The following is a 23,027-nucleotide window of genomic DNA, read 5'->3' on the forward strand; positions in this document are numbered from 1 at the left end:
GAAATTTACATATACATGGGAAAATTAAAATAGTAATTGAATGAATACATGTATGTCCAACAACGAGATTCAAAAAGTGTTAATATTTGGTACACATGTATGTGTACGTGTGTGTGTACCTACCTATCGGTAGCCTATATCTGTATATCCAGTATAAGTGCCTTCTTGCCCAAGGTTGTAGGTCAAGGACTGGAGATGCAGCAGTGACCAAGATGGGGATGAGAGTGACAGGGTGGTGCCTTCTTACACATTGCTTCAGTCAGTCACCTGTCCAATGCACAATTTACAGTCTGAATTTCTTCTCTAAAGACATAATTTCCCAAGTATTCATGACCAACCTGAAGAGAAAGAAAATAGGGGACTTCAGCTCCTAATATGAACAGCCACAAATGAATTTGGGGTGGTGCCAAAGTAGAGGCCAAGTGGACTGCCATAAACACTGCTAAACGACTTCACTTTTCTCCGCCCGTGGTCTCTCCATGTTCTTCTCTCACTAAGCCTATTAAAGCGTGAATTCTGGTCTCAAGCCTTACTGGAACTTCCCTTGCTGATGGCACCAATGATTTCTTAATTTGTCAGTTGTAACTGACATTTCTTTAGCCCTTATGTTATTTGACTTGCCTTTCCTGACCTTGTTGCTGTAACCATGTATGCCCTGTTATAATGTCTTATCCTTGGATCCTGCAAGTCCATTCTTGGCCAATCCTACCCGCTCTCCACTCTTACCACTCATTTGGTGTTTTCTACTTCTACCTCTCTTTCCCACTCTCACGAATTTTTCTCAGGATTCAGTCTGCTCTTATTCTTCTGTCTGGCCAATTTCTTCTGCTCCCCTAATATTGGAACAAAGACTCCCAAGTCAATACTTGAAGTTCCTAACGAGATGCAGAACACTATCAGTGGATCACTGGTGTTTCTAACTGCCTATTAGGCATTGCTCCTAAATATTTTTGGAAGCCCCAAACTGAGACTACTATCCTCAGCAGTTTTTAATAATACAAACTAAAGAAATTCCAATGAAAAAAAAATATCAAATTGCTTGTTCCCTTTTTTTGTTGTTGTTAATTCACTCTAAGACCATTTAGGCCATAATCTCCAGTTCTCTGGACTCACTCTCTATAACACTCTTCATGATGAAATTGGTCATAAAACTTATTTAATCTACCTTTGAACTGTATCGTCAGCCCAACTTTTCCTCCCTGCCATTGGTTGAGTTCATTAGAGCATAATTCCCTGCCTGTACTAAGCTTTTACCTGTCTCTAATATGACTCTCAAACCTTCTGCATGTTGCTTTTTGAATACGTTTTTTAAAAGCAAAGTGTGATTATAGTAACCATCTACCTGCATGGTTTAAAGTATTAGGTGAACTTTACTAACTAGAAAACAAAACTCAAACTTCCAAGAATGCTGTTAAAGAACTCTGTGACTTGTTTCCTGCAACTGATCTGGACCTTCTGTGATTCTCAAAACACATGCCGTACTACTTTACACCTCTGTACCTTGTTGCTCATGGAATTCTCTCTGCCTGGCACAAGGGAGAAACATTCTCCCTCTTTTCTTTTCTTGGTGCTGTTCTGATCCAGAGAACACCACCAAATCATACTAGGCAGAGCTATTCACACAAATAGTCATAAGAAAGAATATATAAAGAGTGGTTAAGCATTTGGACATAGCCTGCCTAGAAGCACATCAAAATTCTGCCATTTACCAGATGTAGGCAAATTGTTTGTGCTAGTTCCCTGCTCTGTGAAATGGAGGTACTGGTAATAGTACCTTTTCATAAGTCTTGGTTGAGATTAAGGGAGTCCTGGATGGTACAGTGGAATCATCACTGTAAATATTGATGTTGTTATTACACTGTATTTGATGTTACCATGACTTGCTAGTCTTTTTATCACATACTCATGACACCTCATTTATTTCCATGCTGGACTATTAGCTTAATAAAGGCAGGTTCCATGCCTTACTCATCTTTATAGACTATTTAAACCAGTATGGTGAATGTGAAATCAGCATAGGAAATGAGACTGAAAAATGATATCTGCTTGGACGCATCCAGATGGCTTTAGGGAAACCAGTCCCCTTCCCTGCGTCAGTCCACTCCGTTCAGCAAGCTATGTTTTGTTCCTTTTGAATATCTACCCATTGCACAGTTTTAAGTGAGTTTGGTGATGTAAATATGAAAAAGAAAATGTTCACATCCTATCAGGAAAATGGACAGGTACTCATTTCCAGTGTGAGGTACAATGCAAATGGTACTAGGATAGAAGCACAAAATACAATGAGATTTATATATGTATTAACTTTTATGTGTTCAAAATATTCTGAAAGAATACCCAAAAAATAGTGACAGTAGTTCTCTGGAGAGCACCAGAGTCCTGAGAAGTAGGGCTGAGAGCGAGAGTTATTTTGTGGTGTTTATGTCTTTATATTCTTTTCAAATAGAAAAATAAAGAAAATTACTGCCATCAGAATCCTAGAAGAGGGCCACTGGGTTCTAATGAGGGATTAGGAAGGGTTGCTGGGTAGAGAACCGACATGAGCTTTCCACTTGGAGATGCCTCATGTCACAGCTAAGGAACTTATTTTAGAATCCTGTGGTATTCTGTGACTGTACTAAGCCATAGGTTTTCTGAGTATCCTAAGTAAATATGTGGCTTGGTTGTAGTTAGTGGTTCAAATTGTATAAAGAGTTAAATGTTCTGAGTTCCATGACCTCCACATTAATACAGCAACATGAAATGGAAACAAATACTCCCAAATTTAGTTTGATTTTTAGCTAATGAAGAGCAAATATGTAAATGTGGACCATGGTGAATCTGTGCTGTTTGCATTCGGGCAGTAGAAAATGTCAGCTCTGTCTTCTGCTTGACTCTATCCACATTAAAAAAAATATGGTTCAGTGTCATTTCTGTCTAAGACTTTGAAGGTTACAGTGAAGAAGTGTCTGGATCACAATGGGAAAGTAGAAATGGTAGTATTTTGTACTCTAGGCTAATTTATGGGAAGAAAAATGTTCATTCTTCTTTCAGAGTTATCTGGCATGACTCTATAATTTGTTATTACTATTGCCCCATTGCTTCTTGAGCAATCCAATATGAAATCCCATCCCTTTCAAATATGAGTGTGGGAGGTGAGAAGTTATCCCTCCTAGTATTCAAAATCTCATCTTTCTTGTGCCCTTTTCACTAAGGGCTGCTGTATAAAAGCTTCTCAGATTGTTTTATTTGAATAAAATGTATTCTTGGGAAAAATGTGATAAAAACATGTTTTCTGTAGCATTGGTTTGCCAGCTGTTTTATGTGGGCATTTGATATTAAGTGATACAGAAACCTTATCTTATTACGCTAGGAAAGGAATCTAATGTGAATGATACGTTGGTGTTACAATAAAAATGACCAATAACTTATTAATCTTGTGCTATAGTGTTACCCTGAGGATAGTATCCATGGTTCTGACTCCAACAATATTGCCTGTGGACATGAAAGACAAGCCGGTGTTGTTTATTTCAGTGTGCAAATAGGATTTTGTGTGCTTTTCTATAGGAAAAAAACATTCTACCCTGAGGTTATTGATATATTCATGTTATTTTTATTGTCAGTAAAATAAGATTTCACCATATTACTACTGACTGCCAAATCCCCTTAAGATGACTTTTCTGCAGGCAAAATAATGTCCTGTTAATGGCCTAGACTTGCATTTTGTGGACTTCTGGAGCCCACTTGCTTTAAATGCCAGAGAACCAAGGAACTCTGCATTCCTTAAAAGTGTTAAGTTTTTCAAAGGCCAGTGTAGAGTTCTGGAAGTAGATCACACTTAGATCACTCTCTTGGCCACATTGCATTTGGTATTTTGTTCATATGAAACCTTGTTTAGCAGCATGCAGACCTCTACGCACCGGATGCCAGTAGTAGCCCTCCCACCTCAACCCAATTGTGGCAACCACCAATACCTCCATCCTGCCAAATATTCCCTGGATAGCAAAATCATTTCTAGTTTAGAACAACTGGACAAAGCATAAAAGGTATACTCCTTACGCACGTAATGCTATGTGAATTTTGGCAAAGAAATATCTCTCAAGAGAGTAAACTATTCCCAGGAAAATAGTTTAAGAAATTCATTCCCAGTTTTCCATAATAGTATTTGCAAGGCACACCGCATATATTCCCAGATACAAAACATTAAGGCACCCTTTTGGAATTACCTTAGCTTTGTTATTATGGCTGAAAAATTCTGTCAGTTTTCTTTTCCCTGGTCTCTAGAACACAGTACTTATGCTTGAAGTATTTATTTGAATGTTCCTTTTCTGCATGTTCTTTTTTTTTAATGTGATGGCCATGTGAAAGTGTTTTTAACTTACAATGGATACACGGCAGGGACTGAGAAAAAAAAAAAAGATTGGGAAATTCATTCTGCAGTTCTCTCTTTGAATTCTGGCTCTGTGCATTTTCTTTAGCAATGGAATCTAAGCTTCAGATGCAATAACAGCCTCTCTTGTTATGGTTTAAATAAGGGTTTCCTGTATACTCTTCCATTTTATGTTTGGACTTGGAAAGAGCTTATTCCAGAATACCAGAAATAGGGGATCAAGATGATGTGCTGAGTCCATTCTACCCACTTTATTTTCTGTTCTAAATGACGCTCTGATGTGAATAGCTGTATTGGAACTTGCTGGGAAGTGTGAAATGTCATTTTGTTTGATGGATAGGATTAGAGCAGATAGAACAAAATGCATTAAATTTTCCCCCTAGGGTTTCTTTTGTTAGTATCAGTTTATTTGGCTGATTTCTTTATGTTTCTGCTCTCTGATTTTCCCATAAAATGTCCTGTAACTCTGCCTGTCAATCCAATCCTTACTGCTTTCCTTTTTAATACTCCAATTGGTGCATTTTACAAAATAAATCAGCCATGCTAAAATGTGATGCACGATTCGCTCTGTTGGTGTAAGAGGCTAAAACTGGGTTTTTAACAGAAGTTAAACCACTGCATGGTGAATGAGGAGGACCGTTTGTGGAGTGGTCAAAGGTGCCTGTCATGTCATTATGAGCCCCAAGTAAGTCTTTCTGTTCATTGCCTTAAAAATAAGATCTGTCAAAGATAAGATGTAAAGGGGAGTTTCTAATGCAAACCATGCATTTTATAGAAAAGGACTGTTTTCTCTAGTTGCTAATACCTGTGCATGCTAGGAAGCAGGTATCAGTCCAGCTTCCCCTGAGTATTTACAAATATGCAATGTTGGCCTATCTTCTCTGAGTTCTCACCCCTAGGCACTCATCTTCTCTGCACCCACCATCTTGGTAGTGACCATCCTATACTGTAACTGCTTAAACTGCTCTGCATTCATTCATTCAACTATAGTTGTCAAGCATCTGTTATGTCCCAGGCTCTGTTCTAGACAACACAGCCAATGTATTCAACTCTCCTGAAGCTGGTGTTCTGAAAGGAAAAATAACCAACAATTACATTGTATTAGTCAGCTTGGCTGCCATTGCAAAATACCATTGATTGGATGGCTTTAAACCACAGAAATGTATTTTCTCATGATTCTAAAAGCTAGAAGGCCAATATCAAGGTTTGGCCAATTCAGTTGCTGGTGAGTATTTCTGGTGAGGACTCTCCCTGGCTTGCTGGCATCTGCCTTCTCACTGCCTCCTCACGTGGCCTTTCCTCTGGGTGTGGAGAGAGCGAGCAAGCTCTGTAGTGTTTCTTCCTGTAAGAATACTAATTCTGTTGAATCTGGGCCCCATTCGCAGGAGCTCCTCTAACCTTCCATTCTTCCTTAGAGCCTCCATCCTCAAAGACAGGCACACTGGCATTAGGGGTTTAACATACACATTTTAGAGGGTTATCAACATGAATCCATACATACATAAATAAATTTTTTTTTAAACTCTGTTAGATAGTGATAAGAGCAATGGAAAAAAATAAAGGTAAGAAATAGAGATCAAAAAGAGGTGATGGTTGCTACTTTAGCAACAGGGCTCTCTAAAGAAGGAAATGTTGAATGAGACCAATAATGAGAAAGAGGTAACCATAGAAAGATGTGGGAGAATTAACATCCTAAGTAGAATTATGAGTTCAGTGGCCCAAGGGGGGAGTGAGAATGTAGGGATCATGTGACAGAAGAACATCTGTGTGGTTGGAACCTAGTTGGCTGGGGGCAGAGGCATAGGAGAAAATACTAGAGAGGTGGGCAGTGACCAAATTGTACCAGCCAATACTGGGAATTCAAATTTCATTCTCATTGCAATGGAAAACCACTGGTGGGGGTGAGGGGGTTTAGGCTGAATGATGTACAGATAAGAAACAATTTAAGTGGCTAAATAAGGAATTCTAAGTAGTTGTTTAGAGTCTTGCCCATCTTTGGTGCACATTGTCAATGCTCAATACATTCTTTAAAGTGAAAAGGATGGATGTTTTTGTAACTGTAGTGTAGTAATTGACCTTTTATAAAGTCAGGTTTATGAGGTATAATTTACATGAAGTATATATTCACTTTTTATAGCATACAATTCTCTGAGTTCTGACAAACATGCAGTCATGCAACTAGGAAACAATCAAGATATAGAACAATGACATCACTTCCCAAAATTGTCTCATGCATCGTTGTAGTTAACGCTTTTTCCAATCCCAGTGTTTGGTGTCCATTGACCTTTGCTGTCTTTGTAGTTTTGCATTTTCCAAACTGTGATATAAATGGAATGATAAATACAGAGTCTTTTGAGTCTGAATTCTTTCTTTCCTTTAGCATAAATAATTCACTTAAGATTCATCCTATTAAATGCATCAGTTATTTCCTTTTTATTGCTTAGTAGTATTCCAGTGTATGGATGTACAACTGTTTGTCAATGAGTTGAAGGATATTCAGCTTGTTTCCAGTCTTGAGCAAGTGTCAATAAAATGACTATAAACATTTGCACCAAGGTGTTTGTGTAAACATAAGTTCTTATCTTCCATTAATGTCTACCACTGGAATGGTCAGGTTATATGGTATGTGTATGTTTAACTTTATAAGACACTGTCAAAGCTGTTTCCAAAATGGCTATATCATTCTGCCCCAGCAATGAATGTGAGTTCCACTTTCTCTGAATACTTGTCCATTCTATGATTGTCATTTTAAAAAACATTTGGCCATTCTAGTAGGTGTGTAGTCACTACCTTTTTAAAAACTATATATTAATAAATTTAAAGGTCTGGTGAATATGAATAGTAAGGATGTAATGTGAAATGGAGTAGTTTTTTTCAGTTAGATTTTTTTTTAAAACCGAAAGAGTATGACCTTATAATCTTAGGTAAGAGCCAGGTAAAGTAAATTTAATACTTTAGCTCCCAGTCTCCAATGTTTCCTTGAAGACCTTTATAGAATCTAAGCTTAAAGAACTTACTCCTTGAATACTGGAAACCCTGAAATCTAGCCCTCCTACTTTCGTGGGAGTCCTCTGGGATGCTTCTTTACCAAGGTTACCCATGAGATTCTCTCTTCAAAATATCAGTGACTCCTGGGGAGTCATGCAGCTTTTAACTCCAAGCTTAATCATACCATTAAAAAAAAATGTAGTAGTTGACTTTTGCTAAGAGTATGGAAAAGTGAAATAATGATTCCATCATTCCTGATACACATTTTTCTAATCTATCCTCACATCAGCGAAATACTCCATAGCAGATGACCTGATTTTGTGTGTTCTGTGACTGGCTCCCCTACCTTTTCACTTACCAGTGAGACATGAAGGAAGAACTGTGATTTAGTGAACTGAGGCATTTGACCATTAGGTAACTTGTGGACTCTGGGGTGCAGTCTGAGCAGAGATGGGTATGTCCCTGATTTCAGTACCTAGAAGCTACTCTAGAAACTATAATCTCTCCTCTGATTTGTGAAGCCCTGACTTTGCGCCCAGTGTTATTCCATGATTGTCCAGCGAAGGCCCTGGAGTAGAAAACTTCCTCAGGAAACGTACTTTTTAGTCTACAGGAATATATCACATAGGTCTAGAATCTTCACCAATGCCTTGACTAAATCCAGAAAGTATTTCTATCCCTACCTAGACAAAAATTGTCTGCTTTCTTTTTTTCACGGAGAAAGTATTTAACTTAGTTTCTGCAAGAGGGAATGGACTCAGGCCTAGCTTACCCAGGCCTCTCTAGAAGCAGCTATTTCCTGAATGAAGAGGCAGATGCAATCTGGGTCTGCATAACATCAGCCACCTCTATAAAGCCTGGTGCTCTCATTTCGCCTTTCTTTTAACGAGCTTTAGAATGGCAATAGCTTTTCTCCCCCTGTTGGTTAGACATACTATTACATTCACCTGTCATAAGAGAGATTTTGTGTGGCCAATTTTATATGACTCAAAGCTGTCATTTTGTTCAGAACAATTTATTTCTGTAAGTGGAATCAAATACTATAAATCTCCTGGCACTCCTGTTAACAGGTGGTGGAAAAGCATGCGGGTGAAACTCTGACTTTCCCAGAGGTGCTTGGTACCTTTGATTAGCAGTCAGGCGTGCAGCAGCCTCATGAATCTTCTTTTTTTGTTTTCTGTTTGCAGATTTTATTCTTCACCGTACAGTATTGCAACCAACCGCATGATTCCACAGACATCTATCACGCCATTCATTGCTGCTTCCCCTGTCTCCACATACCAGGTATGTCTAATTTACCTGCACCTCAGGAGAGATCTTTCTTGCAGATAATAGACTATGTAAAGGCCAAAAGGACACAATAGAATTTTTTTGGAACCTCACCCTCAAACACTTTAGGCACATCCTGATGCAAAATATTCACGTTCAATTAGCCTATACTTTCAAGGGCTTGTGTGCCTCCCTTTCCCTGAGTAATACAATCCACCAGGCTTTTCATTCTTCCCGCCAAGCTCTTATGGTGATGCTACTTTCCAGCCAACACTAGTACAGTTCTCTTACCCCTGAGAAATTGTTTTGTTTGTTGTCTGTTGTTTTGGTTATCATGTTCCCTATTGTGTCTGTTCTGCAAGCACACTTCTAGCCTTCCCTTTGCTCACTCCAGGATATTTTATCACTGTCATCTCATTTCGTCACTGTTGTCCTGTGTCTCCATGGAAAGCTACATGGATAGATGTTAAGTCATTTTTTTCCCCCAAGAAATAGGGAAGGTTAGCAAAGTGGTAAAAAGGTTTTCTTACATCATGCTTTTATTTCATTCTCAGTTCCAAAGAGGCCAAAAGAGACCTCAGGGGTTCCACATGTGGAAACACAGAAAGTCTAAGACTCAGTGTGTGTCCTAAACCAGATGTTGCAGCCAGGCAATTCTAAGTACACAGGTGGATTGATATAGTCATACTTCCCCTGGAAAAGCTACTCATCTTATTCCTTTTAGTTATCTAATATGTGGTATTACTCCCCATTTCTCTTTACTTCATATTGTTCTTCGGACAGTACTTCTAATCCTAATTAGAGAATGCCTATAAATGATACATATGGAGAATGTCTAGTGTCATTTTTCAAAACTATGGAGAGAGAAAGAGTGAAAGCAAGAGAGAGAAAGCAAATGCGTGCATGCATGAGATCCTCTATATTTTGTAGATGGTGGGGTGGATGTTTTACAATGGGGAAAAGTGTAATGTTGCTGACTGCGACTAATTCAGTGAAGTTTCACCATATTCAGTCACTACATACTTCATTTCAGGATGTCCAAGCTGTCAGAGCATCACACTTAATACTGTACATTTTCCCTTAACCGATTCCCCCTGAAGCAGATCATTTTCATTCTTTTTCTGCACTTAGATTCTTGATACATGTCAGTGGATGAACAGAACAGACTTCTGTGTGAATTGCATTAGAGGGTCTCCAAACGGCTGATTTCTTAATTGCCTTTTTCCGTGGGACCCAGGAGGCTACGTGCAGGTGCTAGTCAGCCTTTATTTTTCCTGCAGGCCTGCCTGGTTGTAATGTGTGTTTTAGATTTTTACCCATTTTTTTTTTCATCTTGGCATTTGTGTCAGCCAAGACCACCCACAGAGCCCCAGTGTAGAACACTTTGGTGACATGAATAAAAGTGATTTCACTTGGGAGGGAAACTAAGTGGAACTTAACTCCAGCTCCTTTTCTCAAGAAAGGAATTTTCTCTGTTGTTGATTCTTGCCTTTCACCACTTTTTTTTTTAAATTAAGTGCATTGGCAATTTCATTGATGTTAAGTATAGTGAAAACAAAATCTTCAGGGTTCTCCATATGACAATCAGCTCTTTCAAGCTGATGTTCTCATTTGGGTGACAAGGCGCCTTTCAGAACAGTTGGCTGGCTCAAATACTCATTCCTATTTGCCATCCGAACTGCCATGAGAGAAAAAAGATCACAAACTTGCTTACCTTGGGTTTAACCTAAAGCAGTCTCCAAAATTTCTGATTGATTGTTAATTCTTACCCCAACGTTCACCATTTGGATTTATTTCCAAGATGGGATCACTTGAGAATTTGAAGTTAGAAGAAGAGGAAGTCTTTGCAGTCCACTCTTGCCTCCTTCATTATTTGCCTGGGGATCTTTGAAAGGTAGCCTCAAAACAGGAGCTCGTCAAGGCCTCCTAAGACTTCAGTTTCCAAACTCAACCTCAAAATATGCTCCAAGGCCAACCTGCTCCATGTGGCCGCTGCAGCCTGTGGCAGTGACACAGGAATTTGCTTTCTATTTTAAAATGTTTCAGGTACCAAATTAATCAGGTCCAAGAATTTCCTTTCTATCCTTAGTTTTGAGCACTAAAGTCAGATGGACTCCACTTTCTTTTGACCTAGCGTGACTCCACTGAACGCAAGAACCAAGTTCTCTCTGTGATTGCTTTGTGCTAATAAATGCTGTTTGATGCATAGGTCCAGAGTACTTCATGGATGCCTCATCCGCCATACGTTATGCAACCAACAGTAAGTGTTCTCAGTCACCTGAGGCTAAATATTTCTATTATCCAAGTGCAAGCTTTCGGAATGCATAGAAGCTTTGGGGTAAAGCTTTTGTTATATTCCATACCTCTTTCAGGCAGCCGTATTTCCTGGATAAAAAAGCTGTTCCTGAAATTCTGCAAAAGCATGTACAATAGATTGAGAAAGAGAGAGAAAGAAAAAGAAAGAGAACAAACTTTTTTGGAGAAAATAGCAGCCAAACTCCTAAGTTGGTGTCTACCATTTGTTATGAATGGGAACTTTCTACCATGCAGGAACTCTGAACTCTGGACAATTAAATCTGTTATAGGAGGAAAGCCTTTCTGTTTTCCTTCTCCTTCTATTATACTTTATTTCCTTCTGATGCAGTTTGGTGTATGTTGGGGGCGATTTTGAGTATCATTGCCAAGGGTGGCTCAAAGCCACATATTCAAAATATGAAGGGAATTATATACTACTAAATGGAGATATAGAGATAGAAAATAAGGTTGGTAGATTTTTTTTATGCTAACTAATAACTAGAGCCATTCTCTTCTTTACTGGAAAATTTGTTCCAAAAAATATTCCAACTCTATTTTCTACTTGCTCGATCACCAGTTTGTGGCACAATATGACCTCAGGCCCAAGCAAACAATGTGATATGTTTCATTAGAATCTAGACTGAAGGCTAATGATTCCATTTAGCTTGGTCTAGGTCTTCTAGGTTTTCTAGCTCTACAGAAGTAAAAGCGCAAGATTTTGATTGTAATACATTCCTGACAGCATAAGGCAGGGGAACAGCCTCAGATTGGAAGTTGGGAGACAGGGTCTCCAGCGTCTGCTCATGTCTGCACCTTTGCTTCCCTTTCTGTCACTTTATTTAACAGGGCTTTGGGGAGGATCAAATGAGAGAGCATATGTGAACACGACTTCTCAAGTATGGCATGCTCTACATTATTTCTACCATTACCGTTATTATTATTATATGTATTAGTTGTACAAAGAAGATACAATACTACTTTGAAAAGCTAAATAAAACTCAGCACATATTAAAAATCAGGAAGCCAAATGCACAGAGGCATCAATTTCTTAGACACCAAGGATCACGGCACCTGGTTTTCATATTTGAGCTTTGTCCATCTTTGAAAAATAAGGAACATCCCATATTGCTCCTAATATTTTGAGAGTTCTTTATTTCAAGAATAAAATATATGTAGCTTACTGCAGCAGAACTTTAGACCATATTTTGCAAATCCCTCTGTTTACTCTTATTTACACACCTTGGGGACTTCCTGAGTTCATCTGGTTTATGTTCTGTAAATCATATCAAAATGCAATGAATCCAGGCTACACTTTTCTATCCAAGTCATGAGGCAGAATTCCATGTATGCTGCCAAACCAATGCATAGCACAGACTGAGCCAACACAGGAGAAGGGGAGAAGTCCTGCCAAGTTCTGAAGAGGAGACTTTCTAGGAGGAAACAACCCCCTTCAAAAAAAGTAATGTGTCCACCTGTAGTGCACTAATGCCAGCTCAGTTCTTGCACTGACGTTAAGCATCATCTCACTGTGGCCAAAAGGAATGCATATCTGGTAAAATCAGATTTGGCCCAGTGTCAAGGTAGGTAAGATTCTACAGAGCCATGAGGAGAAGGGAAGATGTTTGTATGCATCTTTATTTCAACTGCCATTCAGGAGCTTCACAGATTTTCTTTCTTTCCTCCTCACCAACACAGCTTCAGCTCCATCTGTGGATATATTATTTCTCATGCATCTTCCCTGAGCCGTAGCTCTGTGTGTGTGTGTGTGTGTGTGTGCGCGCGCGCATGTGTGAATTTGTCCCTTGAATCTTCCCTGCTTTGGTACTGCTCACTGAATTCTTATCACTTCCCATGACTAGACTGAGCATCATGGTCAAGCTTAGGTCACTTGGTTTAGAATGCGATGTTTGTGGCTGGGGCAGATTCCTGGAAAAAGGAGTGTCTGGGCCACCCACCACTTTGTTTTCTTCAACATGGAAAAATTGGCTAAACAGTGTCATGGAAACACAGAGTTTGTACTAGCAGTCTTTGCCCTGTAACAGTTTTTCTGGTTGTCTATATTGCATAAATAACCTCACTCAACCAGTCTTAGTTTCATCATCAAAGTAGGGGTTGAATTAATCACTCTGTGATACTAAAATACAGAAATATTTATGCACTCTAAGGCAAAGAAACAAAACACCTAGATCTGAAAAGGATGAATGAATGACTTGATGATTAATAATAGCATGGGTTCTTGGTCGAGCTCTGTAAGACAGAAAACCACCATAGTTTCTTCATCTGTAACATGGACATAAGGATACCTAAATAATTGTGCATTTTGTTCACTAGATGAAGTAAAGCATTAAAGCTCTTAAAATAGTGTCTGACAAATAGCAAACAATAAGTTACTAGTATTACTTTTTAATTATATGAGTAGACTGCACATTACGCTTCAGGTTGCCCAATTATATAAAAATGAGTGTTTGTGTAGGAAGACAGTTGAGAATAAGTAATAATCACTGACTTCACCACATTCATACTGCTTATTTAATTTAGTTTGCTAATGAGTTTGGTGGAGAGCCTCTATGGCTATAAATAAAATAAATTATTTATATTGGCACTTATTTGATTTACTTACTAAACTATTTGATACCTAATACTAAAAAACAAAAGCCCACTGGTACCTCTTGTATGTCAGCAGCTCGCACCTACTTTACAAATGAATTCAGGGTGTCAGTAGCTACACATCTTAATGAAATTGCCCATAATTCTGATTTGCTTACAAGTTTTCTCCTCTCTCACGGTTTCCCTTCCACCATTTGGGGAGCCCTCACGTATAAGCTCAGAGAGTGTAGGCATGTTTCTCACCATCACTGTGAAGGCTACTGACTCCTTTCCTGGTGCCAGAAGCCTTTCACGCTCCTTCTCAGGCTTGGCTCAGAGAATTCCAAGATCTCAACCAGGTTTGTATCCAAAGAGAAAACAGTGCTTCCGGAAAGTCTTGAAGCAGAGCAGAGAGACTCTCTGGGCTTTACCAGGCTGGGTGGGTGGTTAAATTGGAGGCGTACCGATCAGAAACAGAAATGAAGTACTGTGAAGGGATGAGAGCAGAAACAGAAAGCACATGCTCAAAGCAGAAGCTTGCCATTCAGGTTTGTGTCTTTGGAAATCTGACCTTCTAAGTTGTGTGCCATTTCCGTTTTTGTTGCTTTAGTCAGAGATCCTGAGACACTTTTCATTTGCAAAAGGGAAAAAAGGAAAAAGGGGGAATAGGATCTTTGCCGGCGTTCTATCAGACTGGGGTTTGTGTCAGAAAGCAGTTCTCTGTCAGGTATTGGATCTGTCAGGCTAGAACCCTACCCAGTCCGCTGGAAAGTTGTCCGGCCCCATTCAGGGCAGCTAGAGTGTTTCTGTCTGGGCTGTGTTCGCCTGAACAAGCACTGAGGAGAGACGCGGGAGACTGAAGAACAGATACACTTTTTGCTGGGAGGAAGAAAAATGCTGACTTTGTCAATGCAGTCAGTGACCTGTTGCTGCTTTGCAGTGTGGGGTTCGATACTACACTCTGAAGTCTCAGAATTACACTAATGGAATTGTAATAGATGATGGATTGCATAGTAGCACGTTAGACTGAAATCTCCTATGAAGGTGCGGTGGAAATTCCTGCATTGCAGTACATTGGATATTTTGTTAAATCTGTGCTGACAAAGAAAAAGGATGATAGTTCCCAAGAAGCAACATAGGTCCAGTCCCGCAAATTTTATTTAGGCTCATTTGCATCATAAATTTGTTCTTCATAGGGTTAGCTTTATTTCATTTCCAGGAGAAAGGTCAGCTTTCATTTTTACTTAATTATAAATTGGTTATCTAATTACAGCATTCTACAATGCAAGCTGCCCTTATTGAATCATGGATGATTTGTTGCTATGCATGGCTAAATTATGACATTTATGATTAATAAACACTTACAAGAAAAGTTTAAAGGAAAAAGTAAATATAAACTTCCCTTCTACAACAAGGCTGTCCAAGAAGCTCCAGAATATTTGATTTCGTCATTCTTTACCTGTAAACAGATAAGGAAGGCCCAAGGCTTAATTTTAGAGGTTGTGCCCTCCAAATTTGCATGGGTGTATTCTGTAAAAACACATCACCAAATTTGGGAAGAATATTTAAATCATTAGAATTCTGTTCAGAAAGCAAGGTTTTCAGATACTATCCTTTTATCCCAACTCCTTAGCTGAGCAAAAATCCTAACCCTCATAGTTTCATGGAAGTACACAAGTCAAAAAGCTTTTCTGTATAAGGAATTAACTTGGTAAATATATGTCTACAGGTTAAATCTTTTTTTTCTTTTTTAGTTACTTAGCTAAACCAAAATAAGCAGCAACTCTAACCCATGTATACTATTTCTACCAGATGAGAATTCAAATGAGTCAGAATAAACTTAGGAGGAACAACTACTTTTGAGTGCCTCCTCCTTTTAAATATTCTTCTGGGGTAAAGTGAATATGAGCAAAATCATTTCTACAGGAAGCCTCTTAAACACCTTTCACTACCGTAAAAAGGAGCGCTGGTTTTGCCATTGTTAAATGTAACTGCAAAATTCTACATTATTTTTTTCAAAAATGAACTAATGTGACTTTAGTAAAAAAGAACTTTAAGCAATGCAATTCGAGGCTCATAATTCAAAAGTGCACAGGACACGAAAGATGTTCCACTTAGGAACCCGTCAAGCATCAGTTCTCCTCTCCCCAAGTAAACCTTGTAAACAAATTTGTATGTCACCATCCAATTTTTATGCCTGTTGAAGAATAGGCCTATTGTGTAAATGCTTTGTATTTCTTAACACATGTACAAGATCACTCTACAAATATTGTATTGCAACTTGCTTTAATTTTCCCCAGTAACAGAAATGTCCTGGATGTCATTACATGAGTCACGTTGTTCTATGTCAGGCTTGTTACACTTCATAATACGCCCATTACATAAATGTTCTGAAAGGTATTTAACCAATTTCCTACTCATAGTTATTTAAGCCACTTCTAGCATTTTCTCATAAACTCAAGATTGTAATGTTGAGCACATGTGAGAAAATCTCTGTAGGATAAATTGCTGGTACAAAAGGTGTAGGTGTTTTAAAATTTGATATACATTATCATCAAACTGTATTTGAAGTTTATCAAAAGTTTATTTCCCTACAGCCTCAATTAACACAGGGTGATCTCCAGTGTCAAATACTTGGTTAATGTGTTAAAATAGTGAATGGTATCTTATTGATATTCTATTTTTACTTCTCTCAGTCCCAGAGGAGTTGAGTTGCTCTTCATATGTTTATTAACTAATTTTATTTTCTTTTTATCTGAATTCCAAGTTCATTTGTTTTGCATATTTATCTCAGAGTATTGATTTCTTCTTATTTTTAAAAGATCTTATTATAGTTAGTAAGGTAACATTGTCATAGATATTTTAGCTATTTTCTCAGTTTACTTTGAATTTGGTTTTATCTGTGATCACCATACAGAACTTCAGTATTTAGGATTAGGTATTTTGTACTTACTCAGTTTTTCCCTTTAGGGCAAGAGTTGGCAAGTATTTTTGGTAAAGAGGCTGATATATTGGCAAAGAGCTGAAAAACAAGTATTTTCAGCTTTGTGAGCCATAAGGTCTCTGTCACACCTAGGCAGTTCTGTGATTGTGGCATAAAAACTTCCAAAGGCAACACACAAATGAATGGGCTGAGTTCCAATAAAACTTTATTTACAGAAACAGGTGAGGGCCACATTTGGCTCATGTGCTGCATTTGGCCAGCCCCTCCTTAAAGCATCTGTACTCCATGTGAAATACCTTATTACCTCTAAGATTTACAACACCATATGCTTTTGTTTCTTTTCTGTTTTGGCTGTTGCTTTTATTTTTTGAGTTCAATTACTTTTTTAAAAATTGAGATATAACTGACATATAACACTATATCCCTGTGAGTTTTATTATTGTATCTAAAGTACACTTTATTTTATGGTTTTGTTACTTTTAGGGTTTATTTTGTAATACAGGATGAATGTATGATTCAACGTTTTTTCCCCAAAGGGTAAGCAAGTGTCCTAACAACTTCTATCGAATAAACTATCTATATTTTTTCCACTGATATAAAATTTTGCCAGTTTTTATCATAGAATAAATCTCTTTATATCTTTAAGGATATTTCTGGTCTCTGTTCTGTTCATCTATTTTTTTTTAACCATTACTCTACTATTTTTATTATTATCACTTTATAATACCATATATACCTGACAGGATTTGTCTCTAGAATTATTTTTTTCCTTCTTTCTCAGTAACTATTCTGTTTCTCAGGAATTTTTCTAGCTATGCCACATTTCCAGATGAAGTTTAGTAGTAGTTTGTCAAGCTAAAAAAAAATTTACTAGATTTTTGATTCGGATCTCTGAACAAATATATTATTAGGTAAAATTGAAGAATGTGACATATTTATAATGTTGAATTTTTCTAAGGAAAAAATGTCTTTCCATTTACTTAACATTTCATTTTTCCCCTAACTCCATCGAGGTGTAATTAACAAATAAGTTGTGAGACAAAGTTCCCATCATGGTGATTTGACATTATTTGATATTATGCATGGATTCCCATAATCTAGGTTATTAAATATCCATCCCTCACATGTTTACTTTTCTGTGTGTGTGAGAGAGTATATAACTTTTACTCTCTTAGAAAATTTCAATTATGTGATACACTGTTATCAAATATAGTCACCATGATTTATATTAGATCCTTAGACCTTATTCATCTCATCACTGAAAGTTTGTACCCTTTACCAACCTTTCCCTATCCAGGCCCCAACCTCTGTAAACTCCTTTTCTGTTCTTTGTTTCTGTGGGCTTAGATTTGTTTCTTTATGTATTTATTTATTCAAATATATATTTATTCATTCATTCATTCTGCATTCCACAAATAAGTGTTGCCCTTCAGTATTTGTCTTGTTCTGTCAGGCTTATTTAACTTTACATTTTTTAACTTACTCTTTATTTTAAGGAGAAGGGCACTGTGAAGTGGTTGCTTAAATTCAACATTTAGACCTGTTTAAAAAAAACAAAGTTCTTTCAAGACAATATTGAGACTTTTTATTCCTTTTATCAACTATAGTGATGCATTTGTAATTAATTGTATTTTAGCTGATTTTATTAATATATTTCTTAAAGTAGAAGCATACTACAGTAAACTCCTTTTGTTCATGATATATGTTTCTTAAAACCAATCTTCTTAATTATGTTTGTTAACATTTGATTTATTATCTTGGCATCAGTCTTATTTAATGCATTTATTAAGTTCCATTCTTTTTATGGTGTACTATTTTTGTCATATTTGAATATTAGTATTATAAGAGCTTTATAAATGTAATAGGGAAGGATTCCCTTTCTTAAATTCTGGGACAATTTTAAATATTATTAGATCTATCTGTTTTTAAATATTTAAAATAATTCAAATGTGAAACCATCTTGGTTTTGGGGAAGGCATGTATTTATTCTACCAAATCAAGTTTTTCAAAAAATAATTTACTGTTGTCAGATATCTTCTCAGGAGACTAAAACTATAATACATTTAAGGATTCATAAATATCATGTGTGATCATTAAGTACTCCATTAGATTATTGCATAGTTGATAGTTTAGTTGCTAAATGATCAAAAACAATTGGAATTTGAAATGGCATGGTCTTAACCAAACTGGCATTATCAGTTACTCTGTGACTAGTTGTTGATCTTTTGGGACATATGTATTTTAAATTAAATGTTGTGCAAATAAAGAATAATCAATCACCAACTGTGTAATAAATTGTTAGATATTAGCAAGTTGTAAATCAATAGCTTGTAATTTTTTCAGAATATATGGAGTTTTTACAGACCCTTATTGTGGTGAAATTTAAGGAATACATCCCTGATGTTTCCTTGATTTTTTATTTTCCTGGGCCCTTACCTATATCAGTCACTGACTCTATTGTAGGAAACTGAAAACCTTTATTTCAATTTAAAAAATCAACAAATAACAAATATTCTTAAGCTTCACATGTACAGAATATTTTTTTAGGTATTGTTGGGTATGGGAAAGGAGAAACAAGAAAGCATCCTCAAGGCATGCTTAGGATGATATAATTAAAAGTCTACATCAGGAAAGTTAAAATATTTAGCAATTATATAACAGAAAATTATGAGGTATCTATGAACAGTCAGCTCAGAGAAGAAGACAGACATAAACATGAGTTTAAAGAATGATGGTGTTTATGGGGTTAAAGAAAATAAAAGAAAAGGGGATTTTCAGGTGAAAATAACACAAAAGTTATGGGGAGGTGTTTCAAATGATTTCAGGGGGCAGAAAAGTAAATAACATGCATTACATGAAATGTTTGTGTTAAGGAATAAAGGAGAGCTTTGACTGGAAAGGTAAATCATGTTCTATTGAATACAACTTTTACTAGTCAATCTGGCACACTTCACTACACATTTTTTATTAACTTGATGGTCCCAATGCTGTTGTCTACAATTTAAGTTTACTTTGGAAAATGTGAAACAGAAAGGCTAAATTATCATTGATGTGTTATAAAAAGTCATAATTTCCAGTGAAGTAATGAATGAATCAATCATGAATGGAAAAAAAATTAATTTTCTTGCATTATGAAAACATCAATTTGAAAAGTCTCTGTACATAAAGTCATCATCCATAGAAATACTTTGGGGGTAACATTCATCTTTTAAGTAGAGCTTCTATAAGCTTCTTGGAGAGAACATTTCCTGATGTCTAAATTCTCTGCCTCCTAAGTACTGGAGTGGCTAGAATAATAGTGAATCCAGAATCTTTTGAAATCCAAATGTTTGCAGATGATCTGTCTTTTGACATGTGGTTTAATGTTATTTTACTATGGATCTTTAGAAAGAAAGGATAGTTGAAGGAATAACACATTGCATTTTTAGAACTGCAGGTACAACATTCTGAACACAAGACTGACAGAGCTGCTAAGAGAAGTTCCTCCATTGTGTCCTCAGATGGTCCGTAGAACTTCTTCCATCCCTGCATCATTAGGAAGCCAGAATCTGCCAGTTCTTTTGTAAAGATGTTGACAATATTACATCCTTAATAACTATTATTACACTAGATATAATTAAGTAGAAACACAATGTTAAGTATCCAGACTAGTAAAGCCTTATTTTCAAAGGATTATCTCTAGAAAAAGCAAGTATGCAGATGAAATGAAATCCATGTCAAACTTTCCAGAAAACAGGAAGTTAACTAGGGCAACACAATCATATAGAAACAGAGTAAATCATTTATTTTATAAATGTTGCCAGGGCAACAGAAGCTACTTAAGAAACCACTGAGGAACTGAAGGTAAGGGTACAGATAGTCTATGAAACTGTTCTTTCATAACACATAGGAATAAAATGTCCATCTGTATCTAAAACCTTAAGCATTAGTGAAGTATGCGGTATCCATTAAACAAGTGGTCATGAGTGGGTTCACATATTAAGAGTATTTCTAAATATCAAGAGATATTCACTATTTCTTGCCTTTCACAATATTACTGGGGAACTTTATTGGGGTTTACAGATTAACCTTTGCTAGGTTAGCCCTGGAACTCCTAGTTATTTCTACCTTGGTGTTATGTTTACAATTCAGGATGATAGTTAATGGTGTTGACTGGCTTTAATTTTTTTAGGCAATCAATTAGAATGTATAGGGTTTGGGGATAATTTTATAGATATAGTATATCCATATATATTATATATAAAATCTAGGTATGCTTTGAAACAACATTATTTTAGTTTCAATAACAAAATAAATTTGAAAATTGAGTTATATTTTTCAAACTACTAACACAAATACCAGTAAAGGACCTTCAAACTTTTTTCTTGCACTGCCTCAGAGGAGTATTTAACAAAGGTAGGACTTAAATTTGCATTTCTTCCATGGTTTAGTATAATTTGCTTCCCTCTTGATCAAGTTCCCTGTCAGAAAACAAATACTTATATTCAGAACTTATTTTTGAAAAGCAAAGGAAATTTCCCAGCAGACAGGTGTTGGATGTCAGGCAGGAAGGTGTTCTAAACAAAGCAAACACTGGCTTAAAGCCAGGGCTTCAGACTACATACCACGTGTTATAGCTGTTGAGCATCTGGGAAGGTAAGCATCTAATGCTGCACCTGCCAGAGCATTTGTGTGCCCTTCAACAGTTATGCAACAGAAAGTGCCCCTTAATCATGAACTAGGGCATCTGTTCCCCCATCCCATTCAACATGGCATTTTCTCCTAGAGATCTGCCTGCATCTCATCATCCTCACCAGCACTCCATGTGCCCCTTCACAAGCCATCCACTCAGAGTTAAGTGAAATATGCAGGACACATTTGTATTATCACTTGGATATTAACAATAATCATTAAAATAATCATTACAATCTCTGCACTGGCGAATTCAGGCCCATTTTTGAACACCCCAGCTGGATGTGAGATCCCCACCCTTCTCAGAGCCCCAAGAAAACTTAATATCTCATCACCTGACTGTTATCAAATGCTTCATTGTTAATCTAGTCGAACAATAAAGAGGATTGACACTCAAGATAAAAAATATATTTACACAGGCTTTTGCTTTTTTTTGGAATGGAATCACTTTGGGAGACATTTTCCAATGATTTCATTTTAGAATAGGAAATTTTTAACAATATCTTATTTCAGAATAATTTTCAGAGGTAATTTATTAATCATACAAGAAAGACAAGTAAATAAGATTGTATTTTATTCATAAATACATAGATAATAGATGAATGGGTGGATGGATAGATGGATAGATAAATATACAATAGATACCTTATACTGGGGCATATGACTAGTTCTCCTTTCCCAACTAGAGTATAATTTTATAATTTGAGAACGCATCATGTCAAATTTACAATATTTCTCCCATTTTATTTTGTGCCTTGCTAAGAGTAGGTACTAAGTAAATATCTGTTGATAGGCTATATTTCACAGAATATTGTGAAATGACAAATACTGAGACCCTAAAAGCATCCGGGTGCCATTCGACAAAGCTTTCCAAGGAAGGCAAGGAAGGTGCGCATCTTCTTTGAAGCCAAGCCCCACCTTTAAGAGAAATTGATACTGATATCAAATCTGTCTTTGTATATTTGGTTATCAAATCATGTTATTGACAACCAGTAGGCTTGTTAAACACAAGTCAAGACAAGTTCTCTGCTGTGTAAAACCACAGAATTCCACTTGCTTTTCTGTTGCAGATTTACTTGTATGAACTTTAGCAACTGTGTTATTATTCAGCAGGTATTCTTGTTCCCTCATCTCTGTGCTCCCCCACATTCTGGGATGTCTGTAAATGGTTTGCAAAATCTTGAAGCCAATCACAAAGCTCCAGGATATGGTGTTCGCGATGTCCTTCTGTAATTGTTGGCCCTGGATCATCATCTTAGGCAAAGGCTATAAATAGTTAACATTATTCTCGCCTGCCTCATCTCTATCCTTTTTTCCTTCTTAAAATCCTGAAAAATTATGAGATCTACTTGTTAGGACAGCAGCAATGCTTGTTTTCACCATGATGTAGGAAAACACTTCTTGGATTGAATTAAAGTACAAATTTGGAAAAATTTTTAGTTTGATATTGGAACAAGTTTAGTTCTACTTCCTGTGTGACCTAATATTCTACTACCAAGTCTCTTTTTTTAACTATTGGTATTCATTTGAATAGAGATGATATATACATCCCCTTCAGACCCAAGGAGAATGTGTAGTAAGGATCTCTACCTTGCCTGCTTTTAGAAGGGAGCTGAGGTTCCTTATAATGACAGACTCAAAAACACAATCGAGTTAAGGAAAAAGGAACAAATACCACATAGCAGAGGCATAAATGTATTAAAAGCTTAGGCTGTCTGTGGGAAGTCTACTACAATGAACTATTAAAACTTGGTCTTGAATTTTTTGAAAGCCAAAGCCAAAATGATTAAAAAGGAAATCAATGCTTGTATTGTTTTATTCTCTGATAAAAGAAAACATATCATATGTATAGGGAAGGATTTTTTTTTGTTTGCTTCTGCTACTATATTTCAAGAAAAAAATTAT

General features: G+C 36.8%; 1 protein-coding gene across 7 annotated transcripts in view; it reads left to right on the top strand.

Annotated features, from left to right (window-relative positions):
• RBMS3 (RNA binding motif single stranded interacting protein 3) overlaps positions 1–23,027 on the top strand; it is a 1,487,986-nt gene that overhangs the window by 1,379,567 nt on the left and 85,392 nt on the right. For 6 of the 7 annotated variants that reach the window (XM_073222890.1, XM_073222891.1, XM_037008613.2 and 3 more), the window contains 2 exons: positions 8,545–8,641; positions 10,836–10,886. In XM_073222890.1, coding sequence (XP_073078991.1) covers positions 8,545–8,641; positions 10,836–10,886 — 148 coding nt within the window. The remainder of the gene's footprint in view (positions 1–8,544; positions 8,642–10,835; positions 10,887–23,027) is intronic. The other variant, XM_037008618.2, reaches the window with a different exon arrangement.

This window comes from Manis javanica, chromosome 15, assembly GCF_040802235.1.
Source record: "Manis javanica isolate MJ-LG chromosome 15, MJ_LKY, whole genome shotgun sequence".
NCBI classification, from domain to species: Eukaryota; Metazoa; Chordata; class Mammalia; order Pholidota; family Manidae; genus Manis; species Manis javanica.